Consider the following 19,884-nt stretch of genomic DNA (forward strand, 5'->3'; position numbering starts at 1 on the left):
AGGAGAAACTTCTGTGGTGAATTGTCAAAGTGTACAACTTAGCTGAAGAGGTCCAGCCAAAATAGGCATTAAATCCATGCCTGGCTAAATGCTACCACATTTTATGGGAAATGTTCAGTGTATATTTATTTTAAAAAGCCAGTTTGATGCTGGTAGAAAAACTGGGGGCTCATTATAGGCTCCAGTGTCATGGGAATCTCATATTTAAAGATGGTGCTACGAGTTAGTGGGGAAAGTATTGGTTGTTCAATAAGACGCCTGAGAAGGCATTGGGGAAAAAAGTTTAAAGTGGATCCCTGATTTATATCTTATACTGAAATGAAGACTAGACTACAAATTAAAATAATAATATATACACATGCCTAAATTCAGGTGAAAGAAATAGATGAATTAATTCCGCAGTCTCGAGGCAAAGTAGGAATTTCTAAGCATGATATTAGTACTCCTGTTATTTCCTTTAGAGCAGGTTCCTACTGACACTGTATTAGTTGGGGTCCCAGCAGAAAACAAATGGCACACTCAAGTGGCATCACCTGAGAGGAGCGTTTATTAAGGAAAAGATTTATAAATGTGTGGGCCAATGTAAAGAAACCAAGAAGAACAGGGCAGGACCCAGGGCTGGCAGCAGTGGGGAGCTCTTAGCACTCTCTGTAGGGGCGAAAGCAGGGAGCAGTTACCAGACCATGGCTGTGTGGAGAGGTTGCCTGTCTGACAGGAGCTGTGGCCTTCAACAGAGGGAGGGGACAAATACCTGACAGCACTCTTTTCCAAATACCTCCCCTCTTTCCTGCGCATTGGTGGATCCCATCGGCCAGCCCAACCAGAAGCCAGAGGGCAGGAGAGCCCATAGGTGTGCTTTGCACAGACCAGCCTCTCAGAACTTGAATCCAGGGGGTGCAAACAGAAAATGTCCAGCACTGTATCAAGGGATGTGAATTTTCTTTTTTTCCAAGCATTTTAATAAATATTGTGAATTTGCCTATCAGAAATGTTACAGCAATTTATTAACTCCCCACTAGTAGTCTAAGAGGGATCCACTTTCCCACACTCTGGCCAGGCATTGTTAACCTGACCAGCATGGCTAGCTCCCCCTTCCTCAGTCAGGTCTTTGGCCAATCGGCACTCTTCACAGAAGCCTTTTCCAACTTCCTTGGCCAAAATAGCCACCCCCGACCCACATCCTGGCTTCCTCTGTCCCACCACTAGCCTTACTGTCTCTGTAACACTAACCACTCTCTCAAACTATTTATTTATCTACTTATTTATCTGTTACCACCTCTCCAACATAAACCCCAGGATAGCAAGGAGCTTGCCCGACTTGTCCACAGCTCTCTCTGTAGGATGATGCCTCATATGCAGTATGTACTCAGTAAATTTCAGGGAAATGAATGTGTCCCCAAAACCTTGACCTTCTCTCCTTCTGAGCAGATGCTGAATTCTAACACTGACCAGGTTACTAATGTCTCATTCATTGTTTACTTTTCTCCTCCAGCTCCCCTACTTTATGAATGAACTAACTCTGACGGAACTTGACATGGGGGTGGCTGTGCCAAAAATCCTTCAGGCCTTCAAGCCTTACGTTGATCACCAAGGTAACTCTTAATAATCTCTCGCAGAGACCTGACCATTTATATGAGTGTCGAAATGTCTCCATCTCTGCAGATCGAATACGAAAGCTTTGTGTTGGGAGGGAGTTCAGGGACATTTTAAGCATCTGTCTTACTTTGATTGTTTTCTGTTAAGTCACTGCTTTCAGCTGATGAGGAACAGATTGGGAATAGATCTCCCTGCTAATCCTTCTAGTCTCTCGGATCACTACCATTCTTGCCCCAGCCCAGACATGGCTGTATACCTGTTGGCAGGGTCTGGGCTTTTATGTGATTTAGAAAATAGCCAGCAGCCCTCAGCTCTCACCAACAGCTGCCACTGTTCCTTGTGCGCACTCACACCTTTGCCTTGACCCAACCCCTAGGTTGCAAGTTCTCTGACCTTCATGCTTTACATCTTGCTGTTCCTTTCCACACCTAGTAGGTGCTCAGTGTTTTAAAAATGAAAATAGGTGTTGTCAGCAATATTTTGGGAATATGGTTGTCTGCTGGGGGAAGGTGCTCAGATTTGAGTTTTAAGACATACTCCTGACACATTATTTACAACTACTCTTGTGGGTTGGGGCAGGAAGAGTTGATTCGGATATATAGCATTTAAATAAAATTATGATGTAAAGATTTATGTGTCTTTTGTGGCACATGGGCTTAAAAGGACCATGATGGAAAATTTAATACACAGGAGTGGGGTGAAAATAGGCATGAGCCCAGTAAGTCAGAATAGTCCGTGAACGGGCAGGCAAAATCTCCCCACCGTGGAAGCAGTTGACTTCTTTTCTGTAGTAGTCCTTTTCATTATATACCTCTTTCCACCTAAACTGGATTGACATCATTACTCAAAAGGCACAGGACCAAGGTAGGGAGGAAAATAATTACAACTTTCTGAGACTGATATTTGTTTCGAAGTAAATGTTTTGTAAATTTAGAGACTATAGCATCTACTTTTGTTTCTGCATGGCTGTATCAGATGGCTCTTGAATCATGTTGAGTGAAATCACTCTGTGTGTTGTACACATTTGATGTAAATACAGAGATTTTTTTCTAGCCCTACAATTAGCAGCTCTGATGATCTCTTTAGCAGTATTTCAGCCAACAGTGAGCCTGTATTTCCATGTTTTTAGCATCCCGTGGATTTCAGAGATAGACCAGAGTGTTATTTGCAAATGCCAAAGTCCACCTAATACCTGTGTTGAGAACACCTGTAACCCCTTGACCATGTCTATACTTTGTTGAATCCATGTGCTCCTGATTTAACTGTTTTCTGGTTCACTGAGGGTAAAACTAGAAAAGGTAATTTGCAGACAGTTTAGCTAGAGTTCTTTTAACAGCATATGAAATGTTAAAAGATACATTATTTGTGTGGTGAGTACCTAGCTAGGATCTCCACCTCATCCACCTGATGGCTGCCTGCCTTCCTCTGGCTCTGGTGGGCTTTGGACTCGCCTTTGCCTTTTGCCTTTTTTTTTTTTCTTTTTTTAAAGATTTTATTTATTCATGAGAAACACAGAGAGAGAGGCAGAGACGCAGGCAGAGGGAGAAGCAGGCTCCATGCAGGGAGCCCCACGTGGGACTTGATCTCGGGTCTCCGGGATCACGCCCTGGGCTGAAGGCGGCACTAAACCCCTGAGCCACCCAGGCTGCCCTGCTGTTTGCCCTTTTAGGAATTGTAACAAGCTGGTAAATGGTCAGCTAATGTACACCTCCACAGAGTCAAGCTTAAATAAAGCAAATAATATGTGGACATGCTCTATTTCCTAATGTGTTAGCAGTCTCTTATCTCTGTCCTTTGTTGCATTAGTAGAAATTTCCAGCAAGAAAGAAGCAGAGCCATAACTGGGCTTTGCGGCATCTAAGGAGTGTCTCTATAGCTTTGAACTCTGCGGCCTCCCAGGGCAGCTTTGTCAGGCTTTGAGTGACATTCACCAAATGCCTAAGTCTCTTTCCTCTTCCTTTGGGGCAAGATATTTCTCTACCCAGATCAAAGCTTTGCTGGTTTTTAATCCATTTGATTCTTATTTAACTCCGTTCAGGGCAAGTTTTAGACGTCTGCCTGCTTATGTAACAAGGGAGGAAATGTTACGAAAGAAAGGAATGATAAAAGACATAAAGCCTGTGGGTTTTAAAAGTTTCATCAAATTAGGCTTTTCCAAGTCTGCAAAGGATGCATGTGATAGTCAAAACAGAAATAAACATAAAGGAAATGTGCTGTTTTGGATTCCATTGCTCTAAGGTAAACTTTTCTTTGAAGGAAATGAAAATCAGTGGTGACTGGCTAACACTGACTCTGGAAAGCAGAGCTCACCTTCCAAGGAAATGCAAGCCCTGTAAAGGCGGCCGCCAGATCTCTAGGGAGGGAATCCCCCACACATACCCTTTTTTTTTCTTTCTTAAATGTTTCCTAACTTGTGCGTGTTTGTTGGAAGCACCTGGCCAGGGGGTGGAGGGGGCTGGCTATTGGGACCACAGCTGGTTGGATCACTCCATCCTCGGGATGAGGGGATGAGCCTTGGCTCTGAGCACAGCTCTGGGGGCAGGCTTTGGGATTCACCGCTCTGCAGCCTAGGGCAGTTTCCATAAACCCTGCTAACTGCTGTCTCCAGTGAGGAGACTATATGACTTGGTAGGCTAGGCTGGTCTGAGGGTGGAGTGGGTTAGTGCATGAAAGGCCCCTGGAAGGGGAGCATGGGAAGTGCCGGCTGTTGTTACTTTTACCATTAGTAGTGGCACCTTCGCTGCTGTGCTGCTCTTGGAGAGCTTAGAATGTGGGTGGCTCTGGTGCCCAGTTGACCCATTTTACAGGAATAAATGGAAAGAAAAAGGCCATTCTCAGCTGTTGTGGCCTTGCCACTAAGCAACGCCTATAGTTCTGAAATCACATGTTGGCTACCATTGGCCTGTCCAAGTGCCAGGACACACAGCCAGTTTCCTCAGGTTGAATGACCACCTGTCCCAGGGGCGTCTTCACTTCCTACCAGTGGCAGGCGGCTGGAAGATAGAGAAGATTTGTCCCTTGGAAACTGGCTGCACACCTCCCGCCTCATCTCTGAGCCCTGCTCACTCCATGTGCACCTTTGACTGAGGGATGTGTATAGGTCTTTTTTCTTCCTTTAGGCCGCACAGTGGGCCCAGACACCTGGGCAGTACCCGCAGGCATGTCACCCAATGTCAGGATGAACCATGGATGTGGGCTGTGACCCCTCAGATTCAGATTAATTCATTTAGTCTCCAGGGTGTGCGGCGCATGTGTTTAACACATGACAGAGAAGGTATTGGATTCTATGGCAAGAATACCGTGTCCCACAGGAACAGGAACCTTGTCTGTTCTCGGAGATGCCCTTGGTTGTGACTGCTGGTGTCTGCCATCTACAGATCGTCTTCTGGACCTTAACCTTTAGTGCCTGGTACCTTTATCCAGTGCTGAAACTGAAGTTACTTTGCCCCTGAGTATTGCAGAAAACTGGACCCAGAGTCCGTCTGTGGCCCGCCCATTCCTTCCACTATGCCTTTGTTAAGAGCAAATATAGCAGCCAACCCAGGGCTGAGCACAGACAGGGCCAGACCGTGGGGCTCAGTGCTGACAGGAACGGACCCATACACTCTAACCAGATCATGTTGCAGGAAGAAAAATTACTTTTTCCAGAAAAGAGAGAAAAATACCATTTTGTGGAACTCTTTTGGGGTGGAAGAGAGGACACTCTGATTTGTGACTAGATCAATTTTGAGAGGCAGAGCTGTTTCCGAGAACAGTTGCAGGTAGAGAGCATCTGTCCTAAAAGACACATCCTAATACAAGGAATGCTAATTTTCTGTGGTATTTGAGTGAACAATATGGCACCAGGAACAAAATAGTCACCGGTATGCTTTTCTAAGAACCTATTAACCAACATCTGTTCATGATATGTTATTAAATGTGCCATTTTAAGAAGTCTGTTCTTTGGATGACAAATGGTGCCTCTCAAGGTGAAAATCAACCAGTAAGAGTCACAATTAGAGGGAAATGGAGGAGCAGATAACATAAGGGCCAAGCTCAGGTGAGCAAGGCTTTGGGTTCTCTTACCCCTTTTAAGCAGCAGGTATCCTGTTAAGCCTACTCCAGTGAGACTGATGCCTTTTAGCTATTTTAATAATAATAAAACAGTGAGCTGCCGAGTGAAATGACTAGATATCCATGGCCACAGCTAGACTGTTTTGAGGCATGGTGTCTGTCAAATAGAATACCAAGAGAAGGCTAAAGGGCCTCTTTTCATGCTGTCCGTGGTGACACATGCTAAGACATGCTTATCTCCCATGTACCAGGTGGCCCTGGCCATCTTTATTCATCTTCGAGCCTAAGGTGCCTGAAGGCGGGGATGTATCTCAGTGTCTTTAGCCGTGATGTCTTGCACTGAGAATTCAAAAAACATTTTTAGTGGAACAGGCTGTAACTTTTGCTGCAGTGTCCCTCCAAGTGGTGATGGTGGTAACTGATCCTGCCCTTGGCGGAAGAGCAGAAAAGCAGCCATCTGAGCTCCTCACAGGTCCTGGCATGAAAGCTGACTGAAGTTGTCATCATCACTTTGTTCCCCATGTTGCCAGATGAAGTGCCGTCTTGTGGGGACTTGTTGGTAATCAGCTGCCACTCTTCATCACTGGACATCCTCTTTGCACAAGGACCCTTTCTCGTGTGGGGGAGAATCTGTTATGGACTGAACGCTTGTGTTCCCCTGTTCCCCCCAGTTCAGATGTTAGAGGCCTAACTTACAATGTAATGATATTTGGAGGTGGGGCTTTGGGGCAGTGATTAGGTTTGGAGGAGTTCATGAGGGATGGGTCCTCATGATGGGACTGTGCCCTCATGAGCAGAGACCAGTGGGCTAGCTTGCTCTGTCTGTCATGTGAGGACACAGGGAGAAGGTGGCCTTCTGCAAGCCAGAAGAACACTGACTGGGAACTGATTTGGCCGGTGCCTTGATCTCAGACTTGCAGCCTCCAGAGCTTCAAGAAACCAATGCCTGCTGATTAAGCCGCCCAATCTGTGGTGTTCTGTGATAGCAGCCCGAGCAGACTAACAAAGACCCTTTGTTTTCATGGCCTTTCTGGAGACCTCTGAATGCACTGACAGCCTTACTCCTATTTAAAGGCTTAAAAATTTGTCCTGCTCAACTTCTGGTTTTTGTCCCTGAGCTCTAGCAAGAGCAGATGGTGACAGAAAGCAGCATTTTAAGTGGAATACCTCACAGGAGTCTTAACATTTGTCAGAAGCACAAAAGAGAGAGCTCTGCAACCACGTTCATCCAGACGAGTGGCCTTCAGTTTGGTTAAGACACCGCTGGTGGAACAGGGTGTGTCTCCATCCTTATGTTGCTGACGCATTTGTCCACAAGGAGAAGACAGCCTCCCAGGTGCCATTAATTTCCTTGTCCAGTCCTCTCAGGCAGGAGCCTCCCGACTGACCCGTGACATGACTGGTCGTTCTCGGCTCCAGGTTGTGTGTGCTCCAGGGTTCTCGGGGGGCTCTTTGGCTCGCCAAATCATTGTCACAGAAGCAAGTTGTTCTTTGCACCTAATGCTAAAATAGTCTCCTTACCCTCATCTAAATGCAAGCGTGTCAAGTAATTTGTTGGAATGGTTGCAGTTTATATCTGTTTTTTAAAGTTTTCAAGACCTTCTTGACTCCTTCATATTCTCCCCGACAGCCAGGGCTGGACAAAGCCCTGGGGGTGGGCCTGTTGGGGCCTGTATAATGACATTAAAAAACCGACCCCATTCCTCATGCAGAGGCTGGATCAGATGTCCATGCTTCATACCCTCCCCAGCCCAGACAGGGCTCTCTGCCTGCCCCGTGTCCCCTTGGCCCAGTGGCCTTCTCTGGTTCAGTCCCCATCTGCCTTGGCAGCAGCAGGAAACTAGGCTGGAGCAGAGAGTCCTGGAAGTAAAGACATGGGGCTGGTGACAGCAGAGGGAAGAGCCCTGGCCAGGATGGACATAGCCCTCCCCTGAAGAGGCAGTGCAGTCCCTCCCTTGTACACATGAGGAGATCTAGAAACTTGCAAGGGAACTCCAGCCCTGGTCCATGTGCTAGGGCTCCACATGCATCTTCCCTCTGCCTGCCTCACTTCAACTCCTGGCGGAGGGAGCGCTGAACCACATGTCACTGGACAGGATGTTCCAGTTACCAGGGTGTAAGCCAGCAGTGCACTAAGCTGAATCCACACCTCCTCATAAAAAAACAGACAGACAAAACCTTGTACTTTATAAGAAGGAAAATTCTGCATTGTCTTTATTATGACAATCTTCAAAGGCACTACATACACTATTAATATTTATTAGAAACCTGACCGGGATTTTCAGAAGTTATTTCTGAATACATACAGCAGCCAGGTAGTTGGGGTCTGTCGATTCTCAAGTTTAAAAAAGGTCGACATATTATACAGCAATAAATACCTTCTTTATTGATGTTCTATCTATACTGAATTTAAAGCCTATTCATATCTGGCTTTTTGCCCTATTCCCTTTCCACTGGAAGTGATTAATGACTAAATGTCTTGATTAAAGCAGATGTATCCTTTGTTTCCAGTAACTACCTACGAAGAGCAAGCTAATTGATGATTTTTAACTGCTTAATGTAAGCAAGAAATAAAGCAGTTTTGTGAGTTGCTACAAAGTCACAATTGACCTACATGTCACCTAATGTCATTCATGGAAAACAATTACCTTTAATTATGATAAAAAGAATTTGTTGAAAACAAAATGGGAATTATTCTGCCTGTAGTGAGGAATTACACCATTAGTGCTTCTTGAGGTTAAGCAAAGCTTTTATCTAAAATGGTAGCCAAATAGGGGATAGATTATTTACTGTAATTGCTTGAAATGCTGCTGTGTGTCAGCGATGGTTTTAGATGAGTTTCCTGCTTCCCTTTAGATGTTGTCATGCATCTTATGAGGTTCTATAAAGTGGATTAACATTTAAACACCCACTTGAACAAACACATTTTGACTGAAAGTCCATGAAGTATCACAGAACCTTGAGTCTGAAAAATCACAGCGTAGCATGTTCTACCCCAAATCCTAGAATCCTTGTGTGGAAGGTCAGGAGATAATCTCTGATTGCATTTTGGACTTCTGGTCAGTGACTGCTTCTGTTGGTGGGCCATCCCACTGAAATTCCACAAAGTTGAAACCCTCTTAGATATGATCTCACTGATACTGGTGTCTTTTCTAAGGAACAGGGTTTTAAACTAAGGTACAAAGCAGTTATCCCACTTTATCTGGATAATTCTGGTGCTTGAACATTAATTCTTTTGTTTCCATTACTAAGCAATTTCCAGAAAGAATAAGGTGCTAAAAATGTTTGTCCCTATCCCGATCATACCGAGCTCAGTCTGAAACATTTCCTGTGCTCCACTCCCCCACCAACATGAGGTCATTTTAAGGCAGTGGTTCTCATGTGTGGCTTTAAAGAATAGCCCAGCATTCAGTGAGGTCTCCGCACCTCTCTTCTTCCTTGTAACTGGCTGGGAATCAGTGACTTTGTCCTGGTTTTGCCCTGGGTCAAACCATCCTCCTGTTGGGAGTGTATTTTCTTATTAAATGTGAGAAGACTGTGTTTCTCATGAATAAATAAATAAAATCGTTTTTAAAATTAAATAAATAAATGTGAGAAAAACCCAGAGAACAGGACCATTCCAGGACTGACAGGTTGCACTGAGCTCACCATTTTAATGGATATTCACATGTTGGCAAAGTGACAAACACTTGAACCATTTCCAGGAGCTTTTCTTTACATGACCTCCTGTTGCATGCATTGATAGTACAGGCAATATAAATCTACAGGCTTTCAATGTGATACCTACTTCAGTACCTTAAAATGTAAGTTTTTATATTGTCACTTATAGTCGTGTTTTTTGCAGGGATGGGAACCTTCTGTTTTTTCACTATTTCTCTCTCCAGGACTGTGGATCGATTTGGAAATGTCCTACAATGGGTCCTTTCTGATGACTCTCGAGACCAAAATGAATTTGACCAAACTAGGTAAAGAGCCTCTTGTTGAAGCCCTGAAGGTTGGAGAAATTGGCAAAGAAGGGTAAGGGGCCATACAAATTTACTAACCCATCCCCGGGGAACCAGCCTCTTCCTCTAGCCTTTGGGAAGCAACTTGGATGTGTAATAGCCTTGGATGTTGAGTGAGCTTCCATGCAAGTACTTCTGGACCACAGAGGATTTCAGGGAGGGGTTCCCGACTTCCATCTCCCCAAGACTGGGAGTCCCCACCTCTGCTCAGCACCTTGTGGCCTCATTGCTGCCAGGGGGGCACACAGAGCAATTATTCAGAAAGCATCATTGACTCAGACCAGTAGGGCAGGCTCATCTGCACAAGAAAATGCTCTGTGAAAAGAATCCTCATTCAGAAACTTTCTCTGTCAACTTGCAGCCACAAACAGCATTGTGTGGGAAGGCTAAGGTCCCGGGGGGTGGGGGGTGGGGGGGTGGGGGGGGGTGGGCATCTGCTTTAATCATAAAGTCTAAATTATTTCAATTGATCTTGTAGCCAACAGGGTTCGTCTAAAGTGTTTTGAGATGTATTTTCCTTAAATAATAAAATATTGATTTACTTAGTAAATTCCTCTCTTTGTAGAAGATATTGCATCTGTTGCCTACAGTTTGTCTGATTTAGTAAATATTTCAAATTCATGAGATAGGTAATGAAGGTTTACTTTTTTCCCCCCTTAGAGGCCTAGAATGGATAAATTGGAACTTTAGTTTTCCATACACCTTAAAATACTCCTTTATATTATTGTTTTGACCAAACTAAAAATACTGATTAGAGTCTACTTCTCACATTTTTATCCTTTGGGATGGAATTAACAGTAAAATGACAGAAAAACCCCACAAGGAGCCACCTTCGCAGGGTCTATATATAAGACACACAGACTATTAGAGTTTTGCTTAGTTATGATGCTGACCTAGTGCTTGTATTCATACATATGGTCATAGCAGATTGGCAGAGGGGGGGATGGTTAGACATTTGAGAATGTGCTTTTACTTAGATTATTCCGACTTCTCCCAGTTACTTAATGAAATGTTATTTTAACAATTGGAGAATTTCCCCACCTGTATGCAATCTAACCTGTATCTGTGCTGTTTTCCTTTCACTTTTCTGCTATTTGTTAAAATGTGTTTGGATTCGGCAATCTGTGGATTGTATTTTCTGGTGAGTGGTGTTTATCAACTCTCCATGCAGCATTTCATACCCTGTAGGTGCTGAGTCTTGTTTGGTCCCATGTGACGCCACTAGGAAGCTTGTCGTTTCATCATGTCCCTGAACATAAAGGCCCAGTTTGTAGACCTAAGAGGATTGAGGTCAGAGTACATAAGAGGCTTTCCTGGGAGGGAAAGTCTTGCCAACTTCCCTCATCTGAGTTGCTAGCGTTTTGATCTAGTTCTCTAATCAGACTCAATTTCCTGTGTCTGGACGCCCCCACCCCACTGCCATGCACAGCTGTGCATTAGCTGCCCAGCCTGAAAGACAAAGCACCATGGGCAGAAGCAGCCTTGAAAGTGAGTTCTAACTATACAGGAGAGGACAGAGCAAATGTCAGAAGCCTTGTGGAAGGAGTCCATTCTCAACAGCACAGGGTGACTGGACTCCTTAGAGAGGGGTGTCTTGGGTAGCAGACAGGGCCCCAACAGCCAGGGACAGCCAAGTCCCTGAGATCTTGGCCATTTAGGTTCATGTGACTCTCTTGGCACAATTTCAAGTTCATAAACCTTGGCTGATCAAAGAGGATGGGCATGTTTCTGAGTAAGCAGTGCTTCTCCAGACTACATGAAAAAAAATACTCTGCTTTTGGAATATGATGGTATATTTTGTAATATACTTCTGAAGTACCATTTTTGTCCTAGTAGAGCGGGTATAAAATGTTTTGCCTCTTCCTATGGTGTTACATTATATGTTGATGGGTAATTGGCTGTCATTTAATTTTAAAAGCAAGGGAAAAAACCCATTCCAAGTACTTCATTTGAGAGAAAAAGGCCTAGAAAGATAGATCTTTAACTTTATATATATATATAAAGGATCCCTTTAGGAATTCAAGAGTTCTGGATCCTCCCTGAAAATGTCTATACCTGTAAGGTTTTGACTCACAATTTCTGGGAGCACTGAGAGCCTCTGAAAGCCCATCCATAACTAAGAACCTAATCCCAGAAGAGATTCTAGAACCCACTTCTTCACTTCCTCAATCATGAGCACATCAGAATCCCCCTAAGTCTAAATACTGAGAGACCGAAATTCTTTATTGGCAAATCTCTCCAAAGTGGAGGCTGTGGCTGGGCCTCTGCTTTGTTTCATGGCTTTCTTTTCAGTCCCCTTCAAGTGTGCAAATGACTGTGGCCTGGGCAATCTCTAGAAGAAGCTGCTCAACCTGTGAGAAGCCCCACTTATTGTTAGAAAGTTTGTTCATGTCCTCACATTATTATCCTGAGGATGAGAGTGAGAAATGCCAATCTGTGTTGCTTTATTCTAGTGAAGTCCTTTCTCTGAAATGTGTCTTTATATCTGTAGACATTTTTCCTTTAGTCTCTATTTCCCAAATAGCCACCCTCTTACATATTGTAGTTTACATCACCTTGGGGCAATAAGGTGCTCAAAGTGGAATTCAGGTAGTAACTTTAGGAAGTGACTTGAAGAGGACCAGAGTGAGTCAGTAAGGGGAATTTTTTACAGGCTGGCTGCTCTCTAAAGGAACTGTGGCTTTGGAGGCACTTGGCCAGTTCATGTTCTTCCACTACAGCCTGGGTCTGGTGGGACAGTCCCCATAGGGGGGCCCCTGTGACCTCTGAATTGGGTCCCTAGTCCACAGTATACTCCCAACCACCACAACCCTGAAGCTCCTGTGTTTTGTGAGCCAAGTGCCTGCAGCCCACACTGTGACTTGGTCTCGCTCTGTGCGTATACGCACATGCATGTCTGTGGCAGATGAATGGTGCCAATTTCACTCCCAAGAAAATGAATACATTCTCCTGTGGCCACCTCACTGTGCTGCTTAATCTAATTATGCATCCCTCTTTTTTTTGGATTTTATTTATTCATGAGAGAGAGAGACAGAGACACAGGCAGAGGGAGAAGCAGGCTCCTTGCAGGGAGCCTGACGTGGGACTCGGTCCCGGGACTCTGGGATCACGCCCTGGGCTGAAGGCAGCACTAAACCACTGAGCCACCAGGGCTGCGCTTAATTCACTTTTTCTTATTTATCTGACTCCAAGCTCGTGTCCAAATAGATTTTTAGCAGAGGCAGCAAAACTAGAATTAGCCCTTTAAGGTGGCTCTTTGAAAGGATATCATACTCAGCTGGAGTCTAAGATGCATTTTTAAAAATTAGGCTTATTATGTTCTAGCATACCTTATTTAAGAATGTGCAGTGTATTTTTCTCTGAAGTCCATACTGACATCATGATATCATAAAATGCATGTTCAGTTATAGAACCGAGTAACAGCCAAACATTTAGTTACCCATTTAATTAGTTAAGTATTGGGTGCCACATTGAGGTACTGTTTGGTCAAAATCAGAATTTCATGTCACCTAATCTACTTTAACTGATACGGCATTGTCTAAATTATTAACTTCAGCCACAAAATTTATCCTGTTTTCTATCCTGCAGAGGATTAATTTGGGAACCTGAGAGCTCTCTGCAGTGCTCAGCCTTTGGCATCTTTTGCTTCAAGTCTGGAGGCTGCCAGATGACAAATACCAGTGGGGACAGAAGGGGATGGTGGCTCAGCAGGTTTCACTGCAGTCCCGGATCTCAAGGCAGCTTTTTTAGTGCTGCGTGGATGGGGACCAGTCTACCTGTGCAGTCAGGACACAGACTCCTCATCTGATAGCTCTAGGTCTGAGATCCAGGGAGCCTAGTCATTGTATTTATGGACAAGGAAAATGGATGTCTCAGCTGGTTGTGTTATCTCTGGGGATTTGCCTCCCCAACTTTCCTCATCTCAACACCCAATTTGGGCTTTCTTGGGAATAATATTTTGCTCTGCACATTTTATATAAAAGAAGATCTCTGTGAGGGCTGCCTAACCATGGAAAGCTCCGAAATGGCTTTGTGATCAATGAGCACCCATATACATTCCTGGACTAGCCAGGATTCTAATGGAAGGAGAAAGAATCAGTTAGATGCTATCCCCGTGCCCTTTTGTATCTGCAGGGGGAGTTTCCCTTTAACTGTACATGAAAGCCTGTTGGCTGAAACAGCTTGCTCTCATGTTTCAGAGCTGGGGTTGAGGAAGATCCGGGTGTCCTGCCAGGGAGGACACTGGTGGGGTCTTCTTACAGTCAAGCTCCTGTTTCAGGGGTGGAGATTTCAGCCCCACCCTTCCAGGGCTGGGGCCTCTGCTGGGCCTTCAAGTCTGCCCTCCTGTGTGTACTCTGCCCTTGGGTGCCCTTGGTCCCCATTGGCCAAGGGATGGCTGCCCGATGTGAGATCAGAGGAAGACCTCAAAGGCATTGCACCTGTAAGGATAGGACCTAAGCTCCACTGCCCTCCTCTCTCCTGGTAATTTTGTCCTTATCAAAAATATAAGGCCTTGCCTCTGCTTTGTGACTATTTGGTTGCTTAGTGTGTTCAGAGACTACTTTGTCTCTTGTTCGCTTCATCCCAATTAAGTCTCTGAGGCTCAGGGATGGACCCTGCCTCTCTGCTTCTCTGAAGCAAAGCCACCATCCAGGAAGGAAATTGCCTTCTATGGGGCTGAAGCTCAGCCAAGAATCCTCCTCCCCTGTCCCATACCATTAGAGGGGCACTTGCCACTGCTGGTGATCTAGTAACCCCTATGCCTCTGGAAACTGAGTATTCAACCTGGGAAGATGAGTGAGAGACTTTGCTTGTTGATGAGGCTTTGTATTACTTTATTTGTTGTTGTTGTTTTTTTTTTTTTTTTAAGATTTATTTCTTTACTTAGAGAGAGGCAGAGACACAGGCAGAGGGAGAAGCAGGCTCCCTGTGGGGAGCCCGATGTGCAACTGTATCCCAGGACCCTGGGATCATGACCTGAGCCAAAGGCAGATGCTCAACTGCTGAGCCACCTAGACATGCTTTTATTACTTTATTTTTAAAATGGTTTTTAAATTTGTATTTCTCCAGAAAACTTCCTGGGTTCTCCTGTCAGTTGATTCCCCGAGTCCCTTGAGATTTGTCATGTGTGATTGTTGGCTTTTTCTATGGCCTTTAGGGGCTAGGGCAGATATGGAATAACATATGTAGTTTCACTAGAAAGGAGTCTCGAGTCAAAACTAATGTGGAGGTGAATAAGAAAGCATCATAAAAGCTGTTAAACTCAGCCAGAGTCAAGGGACTCCTGAACATCCCCATCATGGGTGAGGGGAGGTCGTGTCGCCAACATCAGCTGTCACCTCACCCCTGCAACCATCATTCTTTCCATTCACCCTCCCACTTGGCTCCTGCTGCACTGTTGATGAGATCCCTGCATTTTGTGTGGACTGCATCACAATCCCACCACCTGTCCTGACGCATGCACAAAATAGAACTCTTGAGGTCCAAGTCCTCTGCACTGCTCTTAGGGAACTTGGCACTGAAGAGCCTCCTGGGTAGCCTGACCAATCCGAGGACTCTTGGATTGGGCCTCTTCTTTTCTGGGCAGAGTGGGGAGACTGAGGACCTGTTAGCGGTGGAGCATGTGTGTTCTCTTTCTAAGCAGAGCCTGAAGGACAGGCTACGGTGGTGACTCTGCCCTGATCAGTTGCAGGCCCAGGGCGTACTGTCTGGCAGACAGCGATGAGGAGTCCTCCAGTGCTGGCTCCTCTGATGAAGACGACGCTCCAGAGCCCAGCGCAGGAGACAAACCACTTCTCCCGGGGACTGAAGGGTGAGTGGATCCAGTTTAGAGGGTCTCCAGGGGTTGGGGTACCAAGTTGGGAGTGAGCTTTTTTCCCCCTCTTCCTGGTAATCTTTCTTCCTCCGTCACATCGAGTGAATGGTTTTTGCATTTAAGAACCCAGAGTGGCTAGAAACTCCAGGCCCCACAGCCAAAAGATCCAAATAGCTTTCCTTAGCTAAGAAGGTCCCCATCTGGATGGCTTTCTTGGGCGATTGAAAAAAAGCATTTTTTAAAGATTTTATTTAAATTCAAGTTCAGCATATATTGTATTATTAGTTTGAGTAGAATTTAGTGATGCATCACTTGAATATAAGAAAATTATGCATAGAGAATTGAAAGGCGAGCTTCTCGCAAGGGGCACAGCTTATACAACACCTCCCCCTGGTGCCGGGTGGAGAGCACTGCTCCCCTTCAGTTGGGTCACAATTAGGCTGAGCTGCCTGCCAGTTCCTTCTAGCAAGGCTGGACAGTCTAGTGATTTCTTTGGTGTGTTTTAAAGATGTGGGTCACTTAGCTGATCTTTTAGATCATGACTTCATTTTCAGAGCTCCCTTTGACTGTTACGTGGACTCTGGGATAATCAGAGTGCTTAAATAGCTTCTCTGTAAGGATCTGTTAGTTATTTAAGGTGAGTTGAAGAAACTAAGATTGTAAAGAAACCAGAGATTCAGAAGCACTTGTAAGAAGATATCAGCCTATTCACTTTTGAAATCCTACAGAATATGGAAAGAATCCAGACATTTGAGGAATTGATATCTAAAGTTTGTGGGGATATATATATATATATATATATATATATATATATATATATATTCATGAGAGACACACACACAGAGAGAGAGAGAGAGAGAGAGGCAAAGACACAGGCAGAGGGAGAAGCAGGCTCCATGCAGGGAGCCCCATGTGGGACTCTATCCCAGGTCTCCAGGATCACACCCTGGGCTAAAGGCGGCGCTAAACCGCTGAGCCATCCGGGCTACCCATGTGTGTGTTTTTTAAAAAACAAATACCTTCCCTTCTTAAGGCAGTCTTATGGTAACTATGACCTGATAGAAAAGCTTGCTTTCTTGGCCTGCTAGCATGCCAGCTTGATTAGCATTTTTCTTTAGAAAGAAGTTCTAAGCTCTTTGAAAAGTAGTTGCCATTTAAAATTGATATATCACCTAAAAGGCAGTCAGTTAACTACTGTATTTTATGTCTCTGTTGATGCAGCATGATTTCCTTTTTGAAGTGTAGAGATGGGGAGATTCCTCTAAGAGGACACAGGATTTACAGTCACTAGCAGAGGATTATTAAGGAGGATAGGTCTGATGTCTTCTCTGCACTGTGACAACTTTGTCTCTCCATGGGTCAAGACTTGGGCTCTGATCCCCATACCTTCTCTAAAGTAGTAGTTTCTCACTGAGAGGTTATTTTGTGCCCCTGCCGGCACCCCACCCCCACCCCCGGTGGACATTCAGCAATGTCTAGAGACAATTTTTTATTATCATGACTGGGGGAAGCCTGCTGTTAACATCTAGAAGGTTGAGGCTGCTAACCATCCTGCAGTGCCCAAGACAGACCCTTCAGCAGAGAAATAGTCCAAAATGTCAGTAATGCTTCGGTTGAAAAACTCTGGTCTAAAGTGAGGTGAACGAAGAGCCACAGAGTTTGTGTGTGTGGAGGAGCAAAGTTTATACTAACACCTGTCTGTGTCCCTCATTTAAAGGTATGTGGGAGGTCATCGAACAAGTAAGATTATGAGGTTTGTTGATAAGATTACCAAGTCAAAATACTTCCAAAAAGCAACTGAGACAGAGTTCATTAAGAAGAAGATTGAAGAAGTCTCCAATACACCCCTGCTGCTAACTGTGGAAGTACAAGAATGCAGAGGAACCCTGGCAGTCAACATTCCACCTCCGCCGACTGACCGGATATGGTGCGTACAGCCTGTTGTGTGGCTAGAAAGATCCCAGCATGCTTACTCTTGACATTATGGGAAGTACCTCCTCTTGGGCAGAAGCACTTTCACACGTTTTTTCTTGGAACTTTATGTCTGTTGTAAATCCAACTCTATTTTCTTCTGTGAATGGTTCGTTCACATGTAAAGTGTTATCTTCATATGTTTCTCTTCTCAGTCTTCTAAAGCCGGCTTTTTCCACCATCTGTAAAGCTCTTATTCTCTGCCTGGCCTGGGGTGTAGCTGCTTCACCTGGTCAGTCCACACAGCATCCTGCAGAGATAGGTAGCACTGTTACCCCACCTTACAGAAGGGGTTCATGCATGCAGCAGAGCCCATGGTGCTTAGGGAAGGCTCCTTGGGTTAGACCTAGATGTTAAGGAAGCAGAGCTTATGCACTTGGTAATTGTGGTAGGAGGTCTGTCCAAGGAGTTGTCATTGAACTGGTGGTTCTCAACCCTGCCTGCATATCACAGTCACCTGGGGACTTGGTAAGAACAAAGATGCACCCAGTCCCCAGAATCCAGGGCCTGGGGGACAAAGCCAAGATTGAGAACCACTGAACTAACCTGTTATTCATGGGTCCTGTAGAAGAAAATCACTATCTGTGAATTGAAGTTTAAAGTTGGCATTCTAGGTCCTTTAAAACGTGGGATCCCTGGGTGGCGCTGCGGTTTGGCACCTGTCTTTGGCCCAGGGCACGATCCTGGATACCCGGGATCGAATCCCACATCAGGCTCCCGGTGCATGGAGCCTGCTTCTCCCTCTGCCTGTGTCTCTGCCTCTCTCTCTCTGTGACTGTCATAAATAAATTTAAAAAAAAATTAAAATGTACATAAGTGTACACAGTGATTGCAGGAGGCCTCATTGTACCAGAAACTACAATGATATGAAAAAGATAGCTCTGTTCTATCCTAAAGTGAAACTCACATGCTAGTGCATATCCCTGGCCTTAGGAAGGGTTTATAAGAATGATCAGAAGACGATTTTTGAATTGACTATTTGATGATGATATTGGTGTTTCCCAGTAAAAACTTTAAAATACCTTTATAGATTTTGTTGTGAGACAGTAATATTTTCATTGTAAAAAGAAGTGGGAACAAATAAAAAAAATCAGTTACAGGTGCTACTGCTTAGTGGAAGAAAAGAAAAAAAATTGTTAAGATTGTATTTATTTGACAGAGAGAGCAAGAGAGCATAAGCAGGGGGAGTGGCAGAGGGAGGGAGAAGCAGGCTCACCACTGAGCAGGGGGCCCAAGTGGAAAATAAAATTAAAGGCTTCTGGGGTAGTACTACCCACTGCATTTATTATTAATCCATAAAGTTAAGTATAGATATTGAGAGTATTTAAAATGCTTATAGCAATTTGACATTTTTGTTGTAATTTTTAAAACATCGATCCATGACAGATGGACTAAAAACTTCTAGGTAGTTTGATAGCACACAGTCTCTTGTCTGGATCCTTTACTAGCTGAGTGTCAGTCTGCTCCATTAGGAAGCCTTAACAAGCATGCCGTGGGGTATGGAACGTAAAAGCAGGTTATAGAATATTCTCTATTTACGTAGGAGTGTGGGGGAAATCGACCCCACTTCTCTCAGTAGTCCTTCTCTCAGTGTCTTGGGGGTAAGATTCAGAGAGGCAGTATCTTTCCCTGTATGCTTTATACACATGTATATTTTGGGTTTTGTAGTGTATGTACACTACCTTTATTGAAAAAGAAACAAAGATCCTTGCTGTTTCAGGAAAAACAAAAAACCGGAAAGCAGTGCCCAGGTCACAGACTTTTCCAGTGGTGCTTCCTGACTTTACCATTTTGTCAGGACTGTTGTCAGATTATCACAGTCCTACACGTGGCCCGGGGATGTGGGAGCTCACAATTTGCGTTGGCTGCTTTGCATCATTTTTAGAGGGGATCTTCAGAGTAAGAGAACAATTAAAATAGGGATAAAGCCCTGGGCAAATGAACTAGGCCTGCTCTTGGTACTTGTGTCCTTCCTTTCTTTGCATCTAAACATCTAAATGTAATTGTTTACTACTTGTTTTCTTCAAAAGGTATGGTTTCCGGAAGCCACCATATGTAGAGCTGAAAGCTCGGCCAAAACTTGGAGAGAGAGAAGTGACTTTAGTTCATGTGACAGACTGGATAGAGAAGAAACTGGAACAAGAGTTTCAGGTAAACATGTGGTGTTTGTCTGGTGTGCGTTTCACCTGAGTCTCAAAGCTCAGAGCAGAACAGAGGTTCTGAAGTTCATTTGGGTCAGGATCTTCTTTTGAGAATCTAATGAAAGCTTTGGACCTTCATCCTAGGAAAGTACCTGTCATGATCGAACAGGCATAACATTTTAGGTCCAGTTTCAGAAATCCTGAACCTTATCCACAGAACCCTGTTAAGTAATTCAGAGGAAACCCAAAAGGTGGGTCACTAAGCCAGAACTCATTCTCCATGTCTGCCTTGTTTTCTGTCACC

At 44.5% G+C, this 19,884-nt stretch overlaps 1 protein-coding gene across 7 annotated transcripts in view; it reads left to right on the forward strand.

Annotated features, from left to right (window-relative positions):
• Nucleotides 1–19,884, forward strand: part of TEX2 (testis expressed 2) — a 100,581-nt gene that overhangs the window by 77,802 nt on the left and 2,895 nt on the right. For 3 of the 7 annotated variants that reach the window (XM_072746828.1, XM_072746829.1, XM_072746830.1), the window contains 5 exons: nucleotides 1,493–1,592; nucleotides 9,534–9,666; nucleotides 15,346–15,465; nucleotides 17,186–17,395; nucleotides 19,470–19,590. In XM_072746828.1, coding sequence (XP_072602929.1) covers nucleotides 1,493–1,592; nucleotides 9,534–9,666; nucleotides 15,346–15,465; nucleotides 17,186–17,395; nucleotides 19,470–19,590 — 684 coding nt within the window. Of the gene's footprint in view, nucleotides 1–1,492; nucleotides 1,593–9,533; nucleotides 10,795–15,297; nucleotides 15,466–17,185; nucleotides 17,396–19,469; nucleotides 19,591–19,884 lie in introns of all 7 variants that reach the window. The other 4 variants (XM_072746825.1, XM_072746826.1, XM_072746827.1 and 1 more) reach the window with 2 other exon arrangements.

This window comes from Vulpes vulpes, chromosome 2 (genome assembly GCF_048418805.1).
Source record: "Vulpes vulpes isolate BD-2025 chromosome 2, VulVul3, whole genome shotgun sequence".
Taxonomy (NCBI): Eukaryota; Metazoa; Chordata; class Mammalia; order Carnivora; family Canidae; genus Vulpes; species Vulpes vulpes.